Source organism: Hipposideros armiger, unplaced genomic scaffold (genome assembly GCF_001890085.2).
Source record: "Hipposideros armiger isolate ML-2016 unplaced genomic scaffold, ASM189008v1 scaffold_796, whole genome shotgun sequence".
In the NCBI taxonomy this organism is placed as follows: Eukaryota; Metazoa; Chordata; class Mammalia; order Chiroptera; family Hipposideridae; genus Hipposideros; species Hipposideros armiger.
The window spans coordinates 249,206-270,671 of NW_017732146.1; the positions used below are offsets into that span (position 1 = coordinate 249,206).

Genomic DNA, 21,466 nt, shown 5'->3' on the forward strand with positions numbered 1-21,466 from the left:
TACAAGTCTCTAAATTATGCAACAATCCTAATTGGGATATTTGAATTAATAATATAGTCAGACATAGGTGGAGGCAGTGGCAATATGGTAAGGTCAGAAAATATTTGAAAGGAAAACACAAAGTTTCTAAAGTACTCATTTTAAAGAGGTAGGTATAAACAAAGAAAGAACTAATGATGAAGTAATCCATTTTGTTTTATTGGGGACAAGAGACCTGTTCCCTAAGGTTGATTCCATAGGCTGCTATTTAATAATACTACACTGTGATTATAGATGAATTTTGTAGAGTGTTCTCTTTTCTAATCCTGGCACCTGTCCCTGGAGGGGAGGCCCTTAGAGTTTTCTGGCAATTAAAACAAGGCACTTGATCATAAAGTGGAGTCTCAAGGTGATCCAGTTGCCTGCCTTCCACGATAGGCAAAATAACAATTAAGCACAAGTTTGTATTTCTTTGTATACTGGTAGATGCTGTTTATTGGTGTGTAATTAAAGTTTCAGGGTTAGGTTTTAATGTCCCCAGGATTGCTTGATTTACTTCCTGGCTAATGTCAACATGGGAATTCTGCATACAAACCTACAGAATAACCTGGGCCTACTCTCGAGGGAAGGGGTGAAATGCAAACTGGGATTTCCCCCAGTGTGAGATTTCACCAGAAATCAAACTCTCAGCTCTTCCCCAAGCCGCCTAATACCCCAAGATGGAAAGTTTGCCAACAGAGGCACTGCTTTTTTTTTTTAATCTCCCCACTCCCCAATTTCTCAATACCCTGTGTTCTAGTAAATTAGATTGAGCCATCTTGTCCCTTTAGCTTAAGGCCTCACTAGAAGCAGGATGGCAGTTTGCTGCTGGTCTGCTTTTCTGGGACCTATTCTTTGGCATCCATCCAATCTTTCAAACTGCCTACTCTACGAGACGATGAAAGGAAAGACATGAAAAAGAACATTATTACTTCTTTCTACCACCTGAAGCAGAGGTGAGCCTCCAGTTATAACTTCATGTTCCTGAGCCCTTCTCTGATAGTCACCAGGATTTGGTGGTGGTGGTGGTGGTGATGGGGGGGTGTGTCTGAGTAGGGTTGGCTAGTTTCCTACAGGGCAGACATTGCCATTCAAGCCACATGGAAAAGAAGCAGGTGCCTCTCCAAATGGAACATGCCCAAGAGCATTGCCTCAGACCCATGTGTATTATCTACACTTCTTCTGCTCATTCCTCTTATGCTGATCACCAACTATCTCCTCGTTGCCAAACCCCGGGCTCCTCCTCCACCCTCATCTTACTGAACTCTTGGCGGCATTCAGCACAGCAGACCTCTCCCGCCTTGAAACTCTGCATTTTTGGTTCTATTGGTAGCACACTCACTAGTTTTGTTCCTACCTCAGTCTCTGCTTGTGTCCTCTCCCTGCCCACTAACTGGTGGTGTTCTTCCAGGCTTATCCTGAGCCACCATCTTTGTCAGTACTCTTCTCCCAGTAGCTCACATCCATCCCCATGGATTTAATTCTATCCATGTGCTGAGTCTCCAGCTCAGATTCCCTTCGAGTTCCAGAGTTGTATCTCTAACTGTCTATCTGACATTGCTGTTATATAGGCCCATCTCTGAGTCAACTTGTCCAGAAGTGGACATGTTATACTCACTGCCAAACCTGTCCTGGGCTCCTCCTTCTCAGGAAATAGAGCCACCATCCTCCCAATTGCTCAAGACAGAAACCCGCATTGAACTTGCCACCGCCCTCCACCTCACCACCCTTATGTCCATTCAGTTAGCTAATATCATTCATTCTACCTCCAAAATATATAGTAAACCTGTTCATTTTCTAGCTCCGCTGCTAACACCCTGGTGCCCACCTCCACTTCTCACAACACCTCCAAACTTGTCTTCCTGCTTCCAGTCTCAGCCTTCCCCATACAGCAACAAAGTACAGTTGAGCCTTCAACAACATGGGCTTGAACTGCACAAGGCCACTTATATGTGGATTTTTTTCAATATCTGTTTTGTTTTCTATCCATGGTTGGGAATTTGTGGATATGGAGGGTCAACTGTATGCATTGATCTATACCTTTTTATATAGGGGACTTGAGAATCCACGGATTTTGGTATCTGTGGGGATCCTGCAACCAATCCCCTACAGACACAAAGGGACAACTAAGTTATTGGGGAGTCAAAAGTGATATGCAAACTTTTGGCTGCCCTGCAGAAGAGGGGGACTGTCAGTGTCTCTAACCCTTGGTTGCTCAAGGGTCAACTGCAAATAGGAAAATAGTGTCCCTCTTTCTAATGCTTTGCAGTATTAAAAATCACCAGCTTTAAAATGACCTTCTCATAAAAAAAAAAGACAAAAAAGCAAAACAAAACAAAATGACCTTCTCATACTAGCTTTCCCTGACTGCCTTAATGTCCTTCCACTTTTCTTCTGATTCAGGTTCCTGTTTGTTTCCTTCATAGCACATACTATGTGTACATATATGTATAATATATGTACTATATACTATAGTACTATAGTACTATAGACATTGAAATTTCCTCATATATAGGGTAGGCAGTTAATGAAGAATGCTGCTTTACGAATGAAGTCTTTATTTCTTACTCTGGCACATAGACATCAGTGTCTAAGTGTTTTGAAATTGTTTATTATAGAGAATCTTTTTTTAAAAAAAAGATTTTATTGGGGAATTGGGGTAGGGGAATAGCGTTGGGGAATCAGGGAAGGGGAACAGACAAGTTGCTGTCATTTTGTTCTTCAGTCTAGTTGTGGAGGAGTTCACTTTGCTGGCCCATGTTGGTATTATCATTGTGCTCTTCCCGGGTGAGGCAGTCACTCGCCAGCCATTGGATGGCCACTCACAGCTCACAGCAGCTCACCAAAGCTCATGCCAGCTGCCGGACAGCCCCACTGCAGCCTATACTGTTGCCGTTGACTCACGGCAGCCCAGCTCCTGGTTGAGCTGTTGTTCACCATCTTAGCTGTAGAGGGTGCAGCGTCACTGGCCCTCATATGTGGGATCTGAACCGGTGCCCTGCTGCTCAGAACTGGCGTCCCAAGCCAACTCCTAACCAACGTGTCACTCCGCCAGCCCATTATAGAGAATCTTGCTGATTAAACTATAAGGTCTAGAAGGGCAGGGACCATATTTGTTTGTCATTTAATACCTGGCACTTTGCACAGCACCTGGCAGGGGTTGGCACTTAATGAGGATTGCTGCTTTATGAATGAAGTCTTTATTTCTTACTCTGGTAGTTTCCCTGTGCCCTTTACCAAACCCTGAATTCCTTCTTAGGGGTAGAGTGGGATATACTGGGGCCAGGGTCATTGAATGCAGAGAAACCTGTTAGCAGCTCTACCTGTAGAATCTGTGGCTGGCATGTGTGTTGATATTTTGAAGTGTTCTTTTGTATAGAAATTTATATATGAGGAAATTTCAAAAAGATTATTGGTACCTTGAAATATCTATGGAACGTTTGGCCATTATATTGAAGACATATGATATATTAGTAACATTTATTTTGAAAGAGATGCACAAAGTCATAGCAGTTACATATATTTTGTTAAATGAGAGATTATGTTTGTTCTGGTTTGGATGCTCAAAGATGGATGCTCTTTGGCAGAGCCATTTCCTGGCTTACACTTTCCTCTGTTACCACTGTTCTTTGATGTTAATTAGGTAACTGGGTACTCGCATAGCTAAAGAGCGTTGTAAAAAGCCACTGAATCAAGAAACAAGGGTGGTGGAGGCTGAAATGAAGAAAGAATAAAGACATGATCACAGAGGTAACAGATGAAAGAAAGGTGGTCAAAGGAAAAAGGAGAATCAGGTTGGAAAAACAGCCTCTTTCTATCTCTGTGAAGTGTGTGGAAAGCTAATTTCCCCCATGCTCTTCATTGCTGGGCTAGCATTGGCCCTGAGAGAGATACTTGATAATATCCCACCCAGGGTTCCTATTAATTGGCAAAGAGGCTAGTGATGGGATGCATTAGTGTGCGTATGTGAAAAGTGAATCCACGAATGTGTAACTTCACCAATAGAAACAGAGCACATTCCCTGATAGCTGCAATGGAACCTAACATTTTAACAGTTCAGTAGTAATCAAGAGTCTTCTTATTTTGAGGGCAGAATAAAAAAGCCTCGTAAAGGCAGGGGGCATTTCGGCATTTCACTCCTCTTAAAAGAAACAGATCTTACCAGTGAAAATTCAGATTTGAAACCTGAAAACAAAACAAAACAGATGCTTTCCCTGCCTCCCCCCCCCCCCCCCCCGCTTGGAAACCAAAAAGTACATGATCATTTTGGAGAGGTATTCTGGAAACCTCTCCTAGTATAAATAGGTTGGGAATAAAAGCTTGTGTGTTTTTGGTGTCTCTCTGCAAACACACCTAGGAACTCATCAAAGCCATATTTTACTATTCTATGGTAAGAAGGAATTTTGTGACCTTTGAAAACAGTTTGCATTGTTTTTCCTAAGAAAACCATGATAAGGAAGTGAGCCAGATTTCTTGGTGATGGGAAGATTGTCTCAGTGCCACAAGCTTGCATTCCAAGAAGTGTAGAGGACTCTCTGAGCAAGCCGACTTGTCATCAACTTGTCCTGCATGTAGGTTCCTAGATTTTACACTTACAAACTTGTCCAGATTTCCACCTACCATTGGGTTTTGTGGAACAGATGGCAATGGTGGCTACAGGGACAACTCCATGCTAACCTTCTCCCAGTGCCCAGAGACTCCAAGGTCCAAGTCTAAGGATACTCTGAACAGGAAGTTGAAACCCAACAATGCAGTGGACTGGACAAGGAACATGGGTGTCACCCTGGGAAAAAGAACAAGCAATTTGGGACAAAAAAAAGCATGCTCCTGCGGGCTTCCCACAGTGTTCTTGTCTCTAAGACTAGGGGTTGGTGTCTTAATACTTTTCCTTGACATTTGACACATTGACCACATCTTGCTCAAAATATTCCCTTTCCGTCTTTACCTTACCTCCAGACTTTTTGATCACTCCTTGTCAGTTGACTTTGCAAGATGGTCTTCTTTTGTCCATCACTTAAATCAGGGATTCTCAACTGGGATTGATTTTGCTCTCCAGGGAACACCTGATAATATCTGGAGCCAGCTTTGATGATCACAAATGGGGATGGGTGGGTGCTCCTGGCATCTAGTAACTAGAAGCAAGGATGTTGCTAAATATCCTACGATGCACAGGCAGCTCTCTACAGCAAAGAATTCTCTATTCTACAATGTCAATAGTGTGGACATTGAGAAACTCTGGCTGAACTATTTTGCTGTATCACATTGTTTACTCCTAGACCCTTTATTCCTAACTCATACACTCTCTTTGGGTCATCTCTTCCACTTCCACTAAAAAAAAAGTATTATCTAACTCTATTGGCTCCCAAATCTCTCTCTCCAGCTAAATTTTTCTTCCAAGCACCAAACTCATATCTATGATCCTACCTGGCATCTTCAGTTTTATATCCTACAGACAGCTCTTTTGTCTTGTTTTTTGATTATCAGCAATATAAAACATGTTCATAATTGAAAAAGTAGTCTATAATCTACAGTTATCTGTTTTTAATAAAGAGGAATTAAAATTACTTTTTATTTTGCAAGAACAAAACACAACCTCATGACACTTACGAGATAATAAGACAGAGTTTGAGATGTCACAAAAGTTCTTGAAGCGAACCCCTTGAGTCTTTCGGGTCAGAAAGATTTTTACTGAGTGAGTGAAAGAGAAGCAGGTTTTTGCATTAAACAAGGGCTTGCTCTCTTTCACTGTGGACTCCCAGGGCCCAGCCCAGTGCTACCTGTAGGGCTCCAATATATATAAGTTGAAATTCATTATTATTACTTTTTTAATTGGAGAATTGGGGGAGGGGAACAATGTTAGGTAATTGGGAAGGGGATCCAGCCAAGTTGTTCTTTTTCAATCTTAGTTGTGGAGGGCGCCAGTCGCCATCTGCCTGCCGGTCGGCAGCTCGTGGCCTCTAAGCTCAAGGTGCTGTGTTACAATCTTAGTTGCAAGTGGGTATAGCCACCATCCCATGTGGAAGTCGAACCAGCAGCCTTATTGTTAAGAGCGCATGCTCTATCCATTAAGCCATCGGGCAGCAGCTCAGCTTAAGGTGCCGAGTTCAGTCTTAGTTGCGGGTGGGCATTGCCCACCACTGAACAGGCAGTCTTGTTAGGAGAACGTGCTCTCACCAGCTGAGCCATCCTGCCACCTGTTGGCAGCTCAGTGGCAGCTCAGCTCAGGCACAGCATCATTGGTCCATGTGGGAATTGAGGCTCAAAATTCATTATTTTTTGAGTTCCAGGACAATATCTTTTTTTTTTTTAAAGATTTTTATTGGGGAATTGGGGGAAGGGGAACAGATAAGTTGCTATCCTTTTGTTCTTCAGTCTAGTTGTGGAGGACGTTGCTTCACTGGCCCAAGTTGGCACCATCATTGCGCTCTTCCCGGGTGAGGCAGATCAGTCGCCAGCTCTTGGACGGCCGCTCACGCTGGCTGCTGGCTACACACGGTAGCCCATGGCAACCCACCTGCCGTCGCCAGCGACTCACGGCAGCCCAACTCCAGGTTGAGCTGTTGTTCAGCATCTTAGCTGTGGAGGGCAGTGTCACTGGCCCTCATATGTGGGATCTGAACCGGGGCCCTCTGGCATCCTAAGTCAGTTCTTAACCAGCACGCCACTCGCCTGGCCCCAGGACCATATCTTTTATTTAAAAAAAAAAAAGATTTTATTGGGAAATTGGGCGAGGGAACAGCGTTGGGGAATCGGGAAAGGCAAATACACAAGTTGCTGCCCTTTTGTTCTTCAGTCTCATTATGGAGGAAGTCGCTTCACGGGTCCATGTTGGTATTGTGATTATTGTGCTCCTCCCGACTGAGGCAGATCAGTCACTGGCCATTGGACGGCAGCTCACGGTGGCTCACGGTGGCTCACGGCAGCTCACGCTGGCTGCCAGCCACTCACAGTAGCTTACACCAGCCCACTGAAGCCTCACTGCAGCCTATGCCATTGCTGGTGACTCATGGCATCCCAGCTCCAGGTCAACCTGTGTTCACCATCTTAGCTGTGGGGGGCACAGCATCACTGGCCCAAGTGGGATTCGAACCGGTGGCCCTGCTGCTCAGAGCTCGCACTTCCAAGCCAACTCTTAACCAATGAGTCACTTGGCCAGCCCTCTTATATACCTTTTATTGCCCAGAGTGCTGAAACATAGCTGCTTCTCATGAGATATTTGATGGATATTGAATGAGGGCATTTCCCAAGCACTTCTCTGTTTTTTGGTTTTTTTTTACCTCTGGGCCCCACTTCCAGCCCTCACCTTTTCTTCTACTAAGACCCCCACAGTTAGCTCATGTGCCCCTCATACAAACTCACATACAGGTTAACATACAGACTTACTCTAAATCAACCAGTTGCTTACATTTGGGAAAATCACCAGTGAGCAGCTGTCATTCTAGCAGAATAGTGGGTGAGTCCCTTTAGGAATATTCTGATAAGTCAGCAAGGGAAAGCTGGAAGCAGGAAGGAGAAAGTGTGGAAACTGGTCCATCATGGGATCGGTCATGTGGGGAATTTGGAACTTTGCCCCAGGTCTTGTGCTTACAGGTTGCTTCCCTAAAATACTGTTATCTCCCAGGGAAACCAGCTGCCTACATATTCTTAGTCCTTTATTGACATTGAGATAAAATATCTGAGAGGAAGGGATGGTGTCCTGAGTGATGGCGGCTCTAAAGCAAGAGCAGATCCCTGTGCTTCCAAAACTTTCTCTTTCTTGAAAAGAACAGTCTTCTTCTTCCAACTTGGAGCAGCTTTCTAGAGAGCTGCCCATCTGTCTATGTCTTAAAAACAAGTCTCCATGTGTGCTATGTGGAGCCAGGCACAGAAACATGGAGGAAGGGCGAATTACAGATTGATACAGAGGAGGGGGTATAAGAAGATATCAAGCAAAATCTGGGGGTTTCCACCTGGCCCCATTTCAGAATGGAAAGCCACAGGCCAGTGGGCCCCAAGATGAATGAAAACAGCCTCTGCTGGCTACATATCTTCCAGCTTCCTGCAGGGTTGCCAGCTCCTGGATGGTGACACCACTTTATTGAGTCTACAGTTCAGTTGCCATGAAGTGGGCACCCAGGGGTTGCTCCCAGGAGTGATATTTTCTCACACATGTCCCTGTGACACATAATACCCATTTTCAGGATTTGGTGTGCCATCTATAGCCATGACAAAAGGTAAAGGTGGCCAGCCTAAAGTGGGGCTGACTCTGTGACCTTGCTACCGTGGACACAGCCTGATCTGTGACTGCCCATGTCAGCTGGATCTGGTCTGCAGCTGTTGGTTTCTCCCACCAGGACACTGAATTGTTCTTGCAGGCTCTGCAGAAGAACTCTTCTTCCTCTTTATCATTTCATTGATTCATTCATTCCTGCCATAGATATTAAGTGGCCAGAGTAGCTTAAGCCCCATGCTGGGCACTGGAGATGAAATGGTGACAGCTCTAAGCTTTGAACTGTTTCCATCTCTAAGGATGGTTTGGCCAGTATTAGGAGAATGCATTAAGGTGATGCTGTGATGGGGATGACCACAGAGAGGCCCAGCCAGGCCAAGGAAGGGCACCCGCTGGATGTTTGGATTCTGCCGTGGAAGCAGTGATATCTATGCTGAGCTCTGTAGGTGAGAAGAAGGTAATAAGGGCTAAGGAGGTGAGAGATACATGTGTGATGTGTCAGTGGTGAGAGAGGAAACTGTGGGTGGAGTGAAGAGTAGCCAGCAGGTAAGGGCAGGTGAGGGCTGTAGGTGGGGGGAGCAGAGCATGAAAGTAAGACAGGGCAGGTAATTAGATCATGATGGCTTTGTAGGCCATACTAAGAGCTTCATTCTACTTTGCAACACACAGGTTCAAATGAAGAAAATCAGCCAAAAAGCACTTATGAATCAGGGCGGAGCGGAGTCCTGAAAAAGAAGATGAGAGTTCTGTCTTCAAATTGTTTATAATTTAACTGACTGAGAATAGAAAAAATAAACACATGAAATTGACAGTGTAAAAATAAAACTGAATATAACTAAGCACTAAAGAGTCTAGTGTAGACCAAAATTGCTAAAGGAAGGAAAGGAGAATGAGCATCTCATGCAAAGACAGGATGTGATGTGGGTGTGACGTGGATGTGACATGGGCCCCAGAGGTAGCAGAAAGGGCTGGGCACTCAACTCCAAGAGGCGGAACGGTTTCCTTGGTGAGGCTCCTCATTTGCAATAATAGGGTGTCGACATTACCACTGACTCTCTGAATTCCTCCAAGCATTTAGATCTCTGTGTCATCAACAGTATATAATACCTTCACTCCAGGCTCTAAACAGAGAATAAAATACTGTGTGATGTCTGACTCATGGTTGGAACAAAAACAAACAAAAATGGCTCATGGAGGAAATAATATTAATATTTCTGGAGTCCATCAAAAGGGCTACATAATTAAACAACGTTATCTCCTAATTGACAGAATCCCTTTTAGAAGATCTTGTTTTATTATTTTGCCTTCAGATTTTATCAGTTTATGGAACCTAGATCTCAGTTTTGGCTATGGGGACACAGTTGAGAACACTGCCTACTATAATTAGTTTCCCCTAAATGCAATGGTAGAAATTTCTTTGAGTCCTAATTACTAGTAGAAAAACTTAGTTTCCCTTAAAAAAAAAAAAGGAAAAGAAAAAAGAATTGTGTAGATTCCATCACTCTCGCTTTACTTTGGCTGTCTGGAAAGTATTGCTAAATTTGAATCTTAATAGCTAACCAGCAAGCCTCTGGTGTTTCAGTGTTCTCCTGGGTCCTGATTTTCATTTATATCTTCTCATGTTAATGTGTGTGCTCTTGGTTATAAGGTGTCTCAAAGGTGGAGCTGGTAGGGAGAGAAGAATTTAAGAAAAGAATTAATGAGAAAAGAAAGGAATTCTGGGGAAGAAAATGGAATAAAAGACAAGAATAATGAGAAGACTGGTTTGAGTTAAAAGGAGGGAGCTTGTTGAGATACTGTGGAAAATGAAAGAGAGATGAGGTTAGAGAAGGGGTATAGGCAGTGGACCGAGGCAACAGAAAGACACAGAAGATTTCGAGTAGGGAATAGCAACGTGAAATTTATTTAAGGAAGGTTGGTCTAATTGCAATGTTGAGTATGTACCCAAATCGTGGAAAGCTGGGGAGGTGATGCTGGGAAAGATGAAAGACTAGGCAGTTATGAGAAGCATTTGAGGGGGGAAGTGAATCACATTTGGATATGAGACGAAAGGAATGAATCAGAGATTACAGCAGGTGTCTAAGGGTGTTATTATTGCCTGAGAGAGTTAAATTAGAGAAAGGGATTTGGGTGCTTTGGAGGAGAAGGGAGAGAGACAAGGAGAGCAGGAAGAGGCAGATACACTCCTGATTGTAGGGTCCTAAGATGCCAGCTCTTTCTTTTATCTTACCCCTAACTGGATAGGCTCTAACTGGCCACCTCTTCACTTGGCTGGACACTGTCAAAGCCAACTAGCTTCTTAGCAGCAGAATGCTAACTCAGATGGTAACAATGTTTTGGGTCGTCAGCCAAGTCATGACATATTTTTCTATGTTTTTCAATGCAAAAATGCATCATGACTTTCCTGATGACTCAATAAAAAACATCACTTAGAAACTCTTCTAGGAGATTCAGAAAGTTATCACTTAACCACCTGTTGAATTCACATATGAGTTCATAAATAATGGCATGCTTTTCTTCCTGGGCCCAATGGAGCATTTAGTTCTCTGTCCACGTCAGTCAAGACTATTCACATTTCTTCCAACATTTTATTATGAAAAGTTTGAAACATCAAGCACAGTTGAAAGAATTTTACAGTGAACATTATATTACCCACTGCTTTCATTCTTCTATTAATAGTTTACTATATTTGCTTTATCACATATGTATGCCTCTATCCATCCATCGACTCATCTTATTTTGGTGTATTTCAGAGTATACTGCAAACATTACCACTCCTCTGCAGTCAATAAAACTATTGGCTTTTTTTTTTTTAAGCTGAGCCATCCTGCCACCTGTTGGCAGCTCAGCGGCAGCTCAGCTCGGGCCAGGCATCGAACTGCTGTTGCTCAGAGCTCGCACTCTTGAGCGAGCTCTTAACCAACTGAGCCACTCGGCCGGCCCAAACTATTGGCTTTTAACTTCTATTTTTTGAATTTTTAGCAGACTGGACTGTGTCAGCTCATCTAGGTAGACTATGGAGATCAAAGAGAAGCCTGTGGCTCTTTCTGTGGATGTTTTATCTTCCAAAACCCTCCTTCTCAGGCGTTTGAACATTGACTCTTTAATTATCATGGTGCCTAGCCTATGCACTTGCATTTTCCTAGAAAGTGGAAAAGGGAATTTTTTTAGAATCCAATTATCTTCTAAACTCTAGTATTTGACACTGAAAAGACCCTTACAGGTAGTGTAGGTGGAAAAGTGGAGGGAAAAAAAACAGTTGTTCCCTAGAGATATAAGCAATATAGCTTATGTCTACATTTCTAGATTACCACATATCAGTTTGACTTAAAGGAAACTTTCACCTTTAACAATGTAGGGACTATAGAGAATACAGATGGTTAGAGGCAGAAACTGCAGTGAGGGGCATTGGTAAGCAGAGAGGTAAAAGTTTTCAGCGGGCAAAGGGACGCTATTATCAAAACCAGAGATTGCCTTACAAGGATTTACAAAACAGCTATTGCTGCGTGTTTTCACTGCGTGTAGTTTTCAAGCTTAAGGAACGTGATCCAGCAGTGTAATAACAAGCCTGAGTACAATGGCATTCTATTAAGGCTTGTTTTGTCTCCATTCTCATGTCAGTTGTATTTATGTTTAAGTTTTAATTGATATTTTGACTATGTGTTTGCCCCCAAGGAGATTTTGTGAAGGCTTTCATTTTTTAAATAAATTAAAAAGTGACATATTTAATATATAGTAAGCAAAAATATCCCCCATAATGTACCCAGAAATGAGATCTTGCTAATGCAATAAAACTTGATTTAAAACTATCCATTAGCAACATAAGCAAACCAAAGACATTATCTTAGAGACTTGGGGAAAAGGACACTAGTTTGCAAAGAGCCAACGTAAGGAATTAATTCTCAGATCTAAGTGTTGCCTGACCAGCAGAAGGAATAGTGAGGCAAACATGAAGTGGACAATATTATGTAAGTTCATGATCAGAAATAGCATATGAAGAAGAAAATCTCTCAATGACCAGTCCAAGAAGGTAGAAGTTGGTTTATCTTCCTCAACTCAGCTTAACACAAGAGCTAGTCCAACAAGGAAATGAAACAGAGGAAAGAGTCAGAGATCAGATTTTAAAATGTTATTATCTGGTATTTAAAACACATAGGCTCCCTGAATTTCTTTCCCTGGAGAAAATTAAGTGCTCCTGTCCCCCCAAGAATCTTAGAGATAAGACTTTGACCTTCCTAGCCTTAAGGATTCAGTTGTTGCAGCCTGCATTATAATGACAAACTGTTGAAATTGTCAGCTCCAGGGGTTATCTCAGTGATTAAGGCTAGCCTCTTTCGCAGGGGTCAGGCAAATGCATCCCATTGTAAGTATAGCTTCATACATAGGGAAGCTGTTTATAACAGCTACTTATCTACTGGTATGAGGTGAGTAACAGTAAGTGCTCATTATTTTCCATGTTGCCACTCATATAACCTTGTAGGAATGCTTTATCGGCTGGTAAATTTTTGAACTTATCTACAAGGCTATTTTGCAACCAGGGAACCTAAAAGGCATTTATTATACTAACACTTAAATCAATATTTCATGCATATAGTTCTGTCTCCAAGATATTCAGATGGAAGCAGGTATTACACCAAGGACAGGAGGCAAAGATATAATTTAGTAGAAAAGGATGGGAAAAGAACAATACTGTCCTTTTAACTGATGCTTTTGGAACAAGATATTTAAAGAAAAATCTACTAAAATGATGGCTTAATTGACAAGGAAAGATAGCTTCATTTCATTCCCTCTGTTTACACATGCTATTATTTTAGCCCATGGTGTTTTGTTTACTTTGGAAGGAAATATTTTACCCCCTCTGAGATAATTAATTTTTGTCAGCTTCACTGTTTATAAGGGAAACTGAGAAACTGTTAATTGAAATACAGAATGAGTCACTGTTTTCAGCAATTTTTGGCAGCATTCTAATTTGTGTCAATCCCAGCTTAATTATTAGATATTTTGGAAGCAGAAAGCATATTTAATTTTTCTCTTACTGAATTTTCTCTTCCTCTTTTTTTTTTTTTTTAATATGAGGTGAAACACCAGCACACTGAAATACCAGGAAGTTTATTGTGTCATGCTCAGCTCTTCATGGTAGCTAAATATTTAGAAAGCTCCCAGAATGTGGTCTTCCTCCTTTCTTCATTTCTACTCCTAGCCCTGACCAAAAATTGTGGTTCTTCTAAAGACTTTTAGCTTGTATTAAGCCACAGTATATGGCCCATCACTAATGACATCACTGAAGTAAACTTCCCAGAAGTCATCAGGGAGAACTCATTTGGAAATCCAATTGAATGTCACTTGCAAAGGGCAGGCTCCTAGAAGAGGTGATCAGTCATGCATTCCTGAGTTATTTGTTGTAAAAGCATTAATCACTGTGAACTCATTTGCTCCTAATGCAAACTCACTCCATTATTCTGTGGGAATTCTGTTCCAAATGATCGTTAATGTAGAGAGCGGAAGTGCTGACTGTGGGCAGGGTTAATAAAATGTGTCAGATCATTGGCCAGTATAATGGGACTGTTAATGGCTGCTAATAGAAGTTGGATCTTCCTGGCTGTGGCAGAATGAAGGCAGGTGGAGAGGCAGGTGGCTTTGCTTGGCAGACAGCCCCATCTCACACCTCCTGAGGTGGCTTCTGGGTGAAAACAGCATCGATGTCAGACCCAGCATTGCCAGGGCTCTGAGGCTGTGGGCTGAGGAAGGAGTCACAGGGTGGCCATGGCGAGGGCTCTGTTACCACACTCCAGTTGCTTGTGTGCCACATCCTCCTGCAGAACACAGGCCAGGGTGCACCTGAACACCTGCTGCTGTGGACACCCCAGAACTTGGCCTCATTCACTCCTCATTGGGTCAGCAAGGAGATGAAGACTGACGATCACATTAAGAGTGACAATCACAGCTAATGCTCACTAGAAGCTCCCGGGCCAAGGACTAAGCCCTTTACATGCACTTATCTCAATCCTCAGAGCAGCACCCCTAAAACACGTGTACTATTTATTATCCCATTTCATAACCAAGGAAGCTGAAGTTCAGATTCAGAAACTAGTCCAAGATCAGAATTGAAAGTGTGTGCCCTTAAACACCATGTTCCTTTATTAGAAAGAGAGAGACACAGAAGCCGTAGTCTAAAATCAGACCAAAGAAAGATGCAAGGTATGACAGTGAGCCTGGAAGTCTTTTCATTTGCATATCCAACCAGTCAGCATGTTCAGGACTAGCTTTGGACAAAGCATATAAAATCTACGGTTTGTCTAAAATGCTGTTCCTCTGGGCGTTGCTACTAAAATGTGGGTACCCAAGGCCTTGAAGGAACCTAATTACTCTGTGCCACCCAGCAGCACCCTTGATAGAGGGCCCCCAGGAGCTCCTCTCTGCCCAGTAATACCCTAAACTTAAGACTTGTTTCTTCTCATCCCACCTCTGCTCCCTCAAAACTTGACACATTTCCTGTTATCTGAGGGTCTGGGCGATCTGACTGTACCTTAGCTAGTTCAGGTTGGGCAGAAGGGAGCTACTATCTCCTGGGGATGCCTCTGAGCACAGAATGATGTGACTGACAGCAAAGATGACCCAGAGCCAGTGCCCAGGGTTCATAGCTGGGCATAGGAGCGTGGTGACACCAGCACTGTGACATTTCTAAGCCCCAGTGACTACTATAAATGAGGTGCTGGCATCGCTGCCTTTGGGCTTAGGAATGGGAAAGAGATGGAGCTTGCAGGTAAAGGCTGTGGATGCCAGAGGGATGAAAAAGAAAATGTAAAAAATGTAAAATAATACTAACATTATTAGATGTTCCCAATAAACACGGAGTATTACAGAAGGGCTTAATAAACGTGTTAAATAAATGAAAGGATATTGCACATAGACTAGTGTCTCCTACCTTTCCCAGGTCAGTTCCCATACCTAGAGGGGAGCAGGCCTTGGTAGTGTTTCCACCTGAAAACACCATTATTCCTAAAGTCTTGTTTCCTTGATTAGATCATTGAAACTCTAGTGTTAAGAGTGTGAACGTTGTGAAAAGACAGATGGTTAAGAAAGAGTGAAGTGGGGAAGGAGTGGGGAGGCATAGAGGGTTTTAGAGGGAGGCTTTCACATACCTCACAGCACCCACCAGCCATTGAAAGGACAGTGACATGGCACCAAGTGCAACGGGAACACAGAGATGGGCTAAGAATGCGTTCTCTGGGTCCCTAAATGTTATGAATATATATCGTAAGTGCAAGACAACGTGGCCCAGGATATTGATGCAATAAAACTGAGTGAAAGAAATTACCCAGAAGAAAATTCAGAGACAGCTTCACAGAAGATTGTAAAAAACATGGACAATGCGAATGCAGGGAGAGAACCATGTGTCACACGGAGTCAAGGCATGAACAGAAGTGTAAAGGTGGGAGTAAGTATGCTGAGTGCAAAGGAGAATGTGGGAAACAGCTTTGTTCCAGTGGAGGAGTGTGTAAGTGTGAGTGTGTGTGTGTGTATGTGTGTGTGTGTGTGTGTGTGTGTGTGTGCATATGTGTTAGGAGAGGAGAGCAGCAGGCAATAAGCAGGATCAAAGAGGGTGACAACATATTACAAAGAACCTTGGTGGCCAGGCAAAGGAGTTTGGATCAGTACGATAACTAACAGAGTCACTGTAGGTCCTTGGACATGTGAGGAGTACAGTCTAAGCCAACTTTTGGACAGTTCCACCTGGTAGTTGTGTAAGAAGTTAGACTGGAGGGGAAAGAGAGAATTAGAAACACTGTAAACAGCCAAGGCACCCTAACATTATCATTTGTCATCTTTTCTCCTACAGCACACATCCATATTCCCCTTCTCACTGGTTGAAATCATTCTCAGGCCACACTGCTATCCATCGAAGAAGAAAGGACTCACCTTGTTGGCTGTTGCTAGCCTTGCTTACATTGGCAGGTAGGACTTGCAGAGAAAATCAACTTACTCGTAGACTTGTCATTCAAGACTCTTAGGGGTATTCCAGGAGCATACTGTTCTGTGAGAGTGCCTTTATCTTGAGATAAATGGGGATTTAACCATCTTTAAATTTTCAGGTAAGAAGGTCTCTTATTGTTTGCTTTTGATTCTCATAGAAACATCATATGCACAAGTATATACAGATGTGTGCATACACACACATACACATACAGCAAGTCATGGGTTTTCTCTCTCTGTCATGAAAAATTAATCATTGCAAAACTACACATGTTACTTTCCCCAAGAAAATGTTGATTTTGATTCCATTTGCAATTGAACATTTGAATGGTTAAATGATCCAAGGCATCTAAATATATCCCATCTAAAACAGCAATTGGCAGGTTGAGGATGCTAGGTTTGGCCCATTCCTGTTGCCCGTGTCATTATGGGTTTATTTGTGTCAACATCTGGCACTAGAGCTCCTAGAGAGCATTTCAGCAATTGCCCAGTGACCTGCATAGCTGCCTCGCTGGAGGCATGTTAGATCATTTAAGTAACTGGCCTAGATTTCATCATTCAACCACCTGGTGACACTAATTCTCAGAAATGCTGCCCAATCATCTGTAATCAAGGGAAAGTGCTTGGTTGGCCTTTCACCCAGTGAACTGGAAAACTCCTTTCCATTGTATAGCTTTCTCATCCACTCCATGCTTTCGCTCTATTAAAAGGGCCATGCCAAGCACAATGCCTACAGATTAGAAGCTAACCATGATGTTCCTTCTCTAGTCTAGACTCACACAATTGTTCACGTCTGACAATGTGGGTAATCCCCCAACCCCTATGAGGGAAAGTTTAATTAATCACAGTGCTGTGTCAGAGACAGAAGCCAGAAAGAGAACATCTTCCAAAGGGCATGGGCTCACAGGGCCTACTCCATGAGCTTTACCAGCCTTTGTCTTAGAGCAGGTACCCTTTGTGCCAGAACTCAGAGGATAGTTCCTTCCTAGCCTTTGCTTCCCTTTTGTGATGTCTGCTCCTCCCACCATTCCGCACCCCTCTTTCCCTGAATGCCCAAAGTCTTTCTTGCTTCTCCTGTCTTGAAGAAAGTACTTGCTCAGTAAATCTACCCCAATACTCCAGTGATTCTTGTTCGCCAGCCTGGAGCCTTTGCATGTTAGCAAAGTTCATCTTAGAGAATAAGGTTTAACATGGAGACCCACTGGTAGATGATGTTTAGATGATGTGTTGAGAAGGATTCTGAAGCCCACCGGAAAAAAATTATCATTTAGCGACATCTGCCAATAGCACAAAAATGGACAGTGGCAGGATATGTGCCATGTATTTGCCAAATCTGGCTTAACCCAGAGGAATAAATTCCCAAAGACAGAATTCCTGGAACCTGGGATGGAGTAAGAGTATATTCATAAAGATATTTCTTCCTGCTTATGTTTTGAGAAGAAACAGGGTGGTAGCTAGCTAATAATGCACATGAATTTCCATACTCTTTTTTTTTGGTTATTGTTGTTGTTTGGTGGACTTTAATCTTATTTATTCTTTCTTGCCAAGTGTAACTTTTGGAGTTCATATATAAGATAGTACTTTTGATCTATTAACTTTTTCTACCTAAGGACTTGGCAGTTGAATCCTCAGATCTGACCCTTGCACAGCTCCTCCTCAGAAATCAAGAAGATACAAGAGCACCTAAGGCCACTGGTATTTGCAGGCAATTGCAGTGGCCGTAAAGATGAGCAACAGTGGTCAAAAGGGCGACTTGCTAGTGCCGGAGCACGCGTTCTAACAATGCAGTGAATTGTGTGGTTGGGGAAAAGAGTTGCAACAAGATGGAGGTCAGGTGTGAGTGCATCATATGTCCTTTCAATCATTCACCAATGCCAGGCACTGTGGTAAGATACCAAGCTTACAGCAATGTACAAGAAACCATGCTGCTTTCTGGGACTGAATGGGAGAGAGGAAAGGGCACACACAATGGGAAGACAGGGTGGTAAGACTGTAATGGGGGTAAACACAGAGTGCTGTGGGGTGCTGAGGGCTGGCTTCCTAAGGAAAGTAATGTTGAAGCTGAGTAGAAATACGTCAAAAGGCACGCGGAAAAGCTTCTTCTAGGAAAAATGGTGGCTGTGAGGAGGGCTCCCTGAGTTCTTCTCTGGAAATAGCCGCAATTTAAACAGCTATAACTCAGCAAACAAACCTCTACTCATCACACAGAGCATCTAAGAGACTCCCACGCTGATTACTGGAAGGTGGGCAGACCTGGCCAATGGGGGAAGAGGGAGGCGAGAGGCGTGGAGGTACATCCTGCACCCGTGGCTGCTGAGACACAGGGACTCAGAGAACAGATTGGAGAGTGTCCCTGCGGCTCGCTCCCTGAACCTCGAGGCCCGCCAAGAGAGCAGCAAGAGCGCAAGTTTGCAGTCTGAGGCAGAAGCTTCCAGCCTGGCGAGTGGGGGAATAGAGAGAGGAGACATGTGTGCAGAGGCGCGGTCTGCACCCGCGGCTGTGGAGCCAGGGACCCCAGGAGGCAGAGCGGAGAGCGTTGCAGCACTAGGGCGGGCTCAGTCCCAGGGCCCACCCAGTCCTATAGGCAGTGCAACAGGAGCTCCGCGGTGCACAGACTCTGAGGCAGAAGCCTCAAACCAGGCTAGCAGGGGAAGAGGGAAGCGAGACGCATGGAGACGCAGCTGCCACCCATAGCTGCGGAAACGCAGGACCCCAGGAGGCAGAGTGGAGAGCATAGCAGCGACAGGGTGGGCTTAGTTCCTGCACCCCTGTGGTCTCTCCCAGAGTGCAGCAGGAGCTCGGCTGGAGCATCTGAGGCAGAAGCCTCAGCTCAAAATGGCGGTGGGACTTTTTCTTTTCTCTTTTTTCTTTTTTCTTGGACAAAAAGGAAAAACTGCATAGATAAAAACCCACCCCCACCCTCCCTCAGAAACCTTGGCCCCCCGCCATGTCAGAGTCTTAAGCTGACCCCTGAATAGAGGAGTAGGATCAGATTACAGAGGTGCTCCTACTCCCAGGGGGTTGAGAAACTCAGCATGAGAAGAGGCTAATGAGTGTGAGCCTACCTACCCTGCCCCCACCTCTCCTGCACAGCTTGGGAGGCAGGGCAACTTCAGCTGCTCAGTCACTTGCAGGCCCCTACCCCCACCCCCGCAGGTGACTTTTAGCAGCTCTGAAATCTCCACACCCCGACAGCCTCCAGCGGAAAGAGTGCCCAAAGATGCACATTGAGCCTTCCGGCTGCACAGCACTCAGCGTGACTCGGGGCAGGCGAGAGCAGAAACGGTATTGACTTTGTAAAAACTACCAATCACACCTCATAACCCCACTCATCTACAATAGACCTGCATTGCCAGGGTCACCCTAGGCGCCAGGTGGCCTGCTCTGCCCCCACAAGACGCAGAGGAGTTTTTGTATAGCTGAGGACAACCTAGAGAGAGCTTGGTGAACTTAGCCAAGACTGGCACTGGTTTTTGTTTCTTTGTTTGTTTTTTTGTTTGTTTGGTTTTTTCTTGGTGTGTTTTTCGTTGTTGTTGTTTTGGCTTTTTGGGGGTGTTTTGGGGTTTGTTTTTTTTTTGGTTGTTTTTGTTTATTTCTATTTTATTATTATCATTTTTAGTTTTTAATATAGGCATATATATAGGCATATATATGTGGATATATATGTCCATATTTATGGGTGTGTGTGTATGTATATATATATATATATATATATATATATATATATATATATATATACTCTTTCTTTTCTTCTTTATTTTCTACCCCCTCTCTCTACCTTCTTTTCTTTTTTCTTTTCACTGCTCTACTTTTCCTCTTTCCATTTTTCTGCAATTTTTTTTGAGTGTTGCTATTTTGTCTGTCGATTTTATTATATTTTATTTTATTTTGTTTTGTTTTTTGTTCTTTGTTTTTTTTGTTGTTGACGTTTTTCTTTTGTTTGTTTGTTTTCTTCTTTTGTATGTTTGATATTTCTGTACATGTTGAGGGTAGGTTATTGGTTGTTTTTTACATGTGAGAGTATTTAGTTTCCTTTGGTGGCTATTGTGGTTGTGCTTGTTGATCTGTTTTCCTCTAAAGTCACTCTGCAACAGGGCCCAGACAAAGAGGCACAAGAATCATCACACCCAGAGGCCAACTTTAGATAAAACCAGAGCACTATGGGGTTTGACCTACAAAAGTCACACCTAAAGGGAAATTGCTACAGGCACAAGAGCCCATAGGGGCCAAGCCTCATTAGAGGGGTCAACCCTCACACAGTCAATCCCACCTACTGACAAGCCAAAAGCAATCAAAGCTCAATTTCAATAGGAGAAGACACACAACACAAGGGACACCTCTGGCACAAATGCATAGGAGAATAAGAAGACTGAGTAATTCAAATATAAAGGACACATACCACATAAGTCCACCTAGAAAAGACTGAGAGACCTAGGGGATCAACCAATTACATTGAAGCAAGCACAAAGAGTAAACCAGAATGGGGAAACAAAGAAACACATCCCAAATAAAAGAACAGAGGAAACCTCCTGAATCAGTGGAACTAGAGGAAATAGAGATAAGCAACCTATCAGAGACAGAATTTGGAACACTGATTATTAGGATGTTCAAGGAAATTAATGAGACTATAAAGAAGGATAAAGAAATCATGAAAAACAACCAGCTAGAGCTAAAGAATACAATTACGGAATTAAATAACAAACAGTGGAATTACTAGCAGATTGGATGAAGTAGAGGATCGAATCAGTGACTTAGAAGACAAGAAGCAGAGGTCATCCAAGCAGAACAACAACAACAAGAAAGAATAAAAAATACTGAAAATAATTTAAGAGAGCTAGGCAACAACATCAAGCACAACAACATGCGCATCAGAGGAATACCAGAAGGAGAAGAGAGGGAGCAAGGGGTCAAGAACATATTTGAAGTAATAATGTCTGAAAACTTCCCTAACCTGGCAAAGACAATTGACATACAAGCACAGGAAGTGCAGAGAGTTCCAAACAAGTTGATCCCAAACAGGCCCACACCAAGACACGTTATAGTGAAAATGGCAAGGGTTAAAGACAAAGACAGAATCCTAAAAGCAGCAAGGGACAGGCAGCAAGTTACTTACAAGGGCACACCCATAAGAATATCAGCTGACTTTTCTACAGAAACTTGGCAGGCCAGAAGGCAGTGGCAGGAGGTTTTCAAGAAAAAACAAAGGCCTACAACCTAGATCGCTTTATCCAGCAAGGTTATCATTTAAAATTGAAGGAGAGATAA

General features: G+C 43.2%; 1 protein-coding gene across 1 annotated transcript in view; it reads left to right on the forward strand.

The window, feature by feature from the left end:
* The window catches only part of ADTRP (androgen dependent TFPI regulating protein), a 79,799-nt gene that overhangs the window by 35,112 nt on the left and 23,221 nt on the right, over positions 1-21,466 (forward strand). The window contains exon 3 of the mRNA XM_019628477.1: positions 16,068-16,183. Coding sequence (XP_019484022.1) covers positions 16,068-16,183 — 116 coding nt within the window. The remainder of the gene's footprint in view (positions 1-16,067; positions 16,184-21,466) is intronic.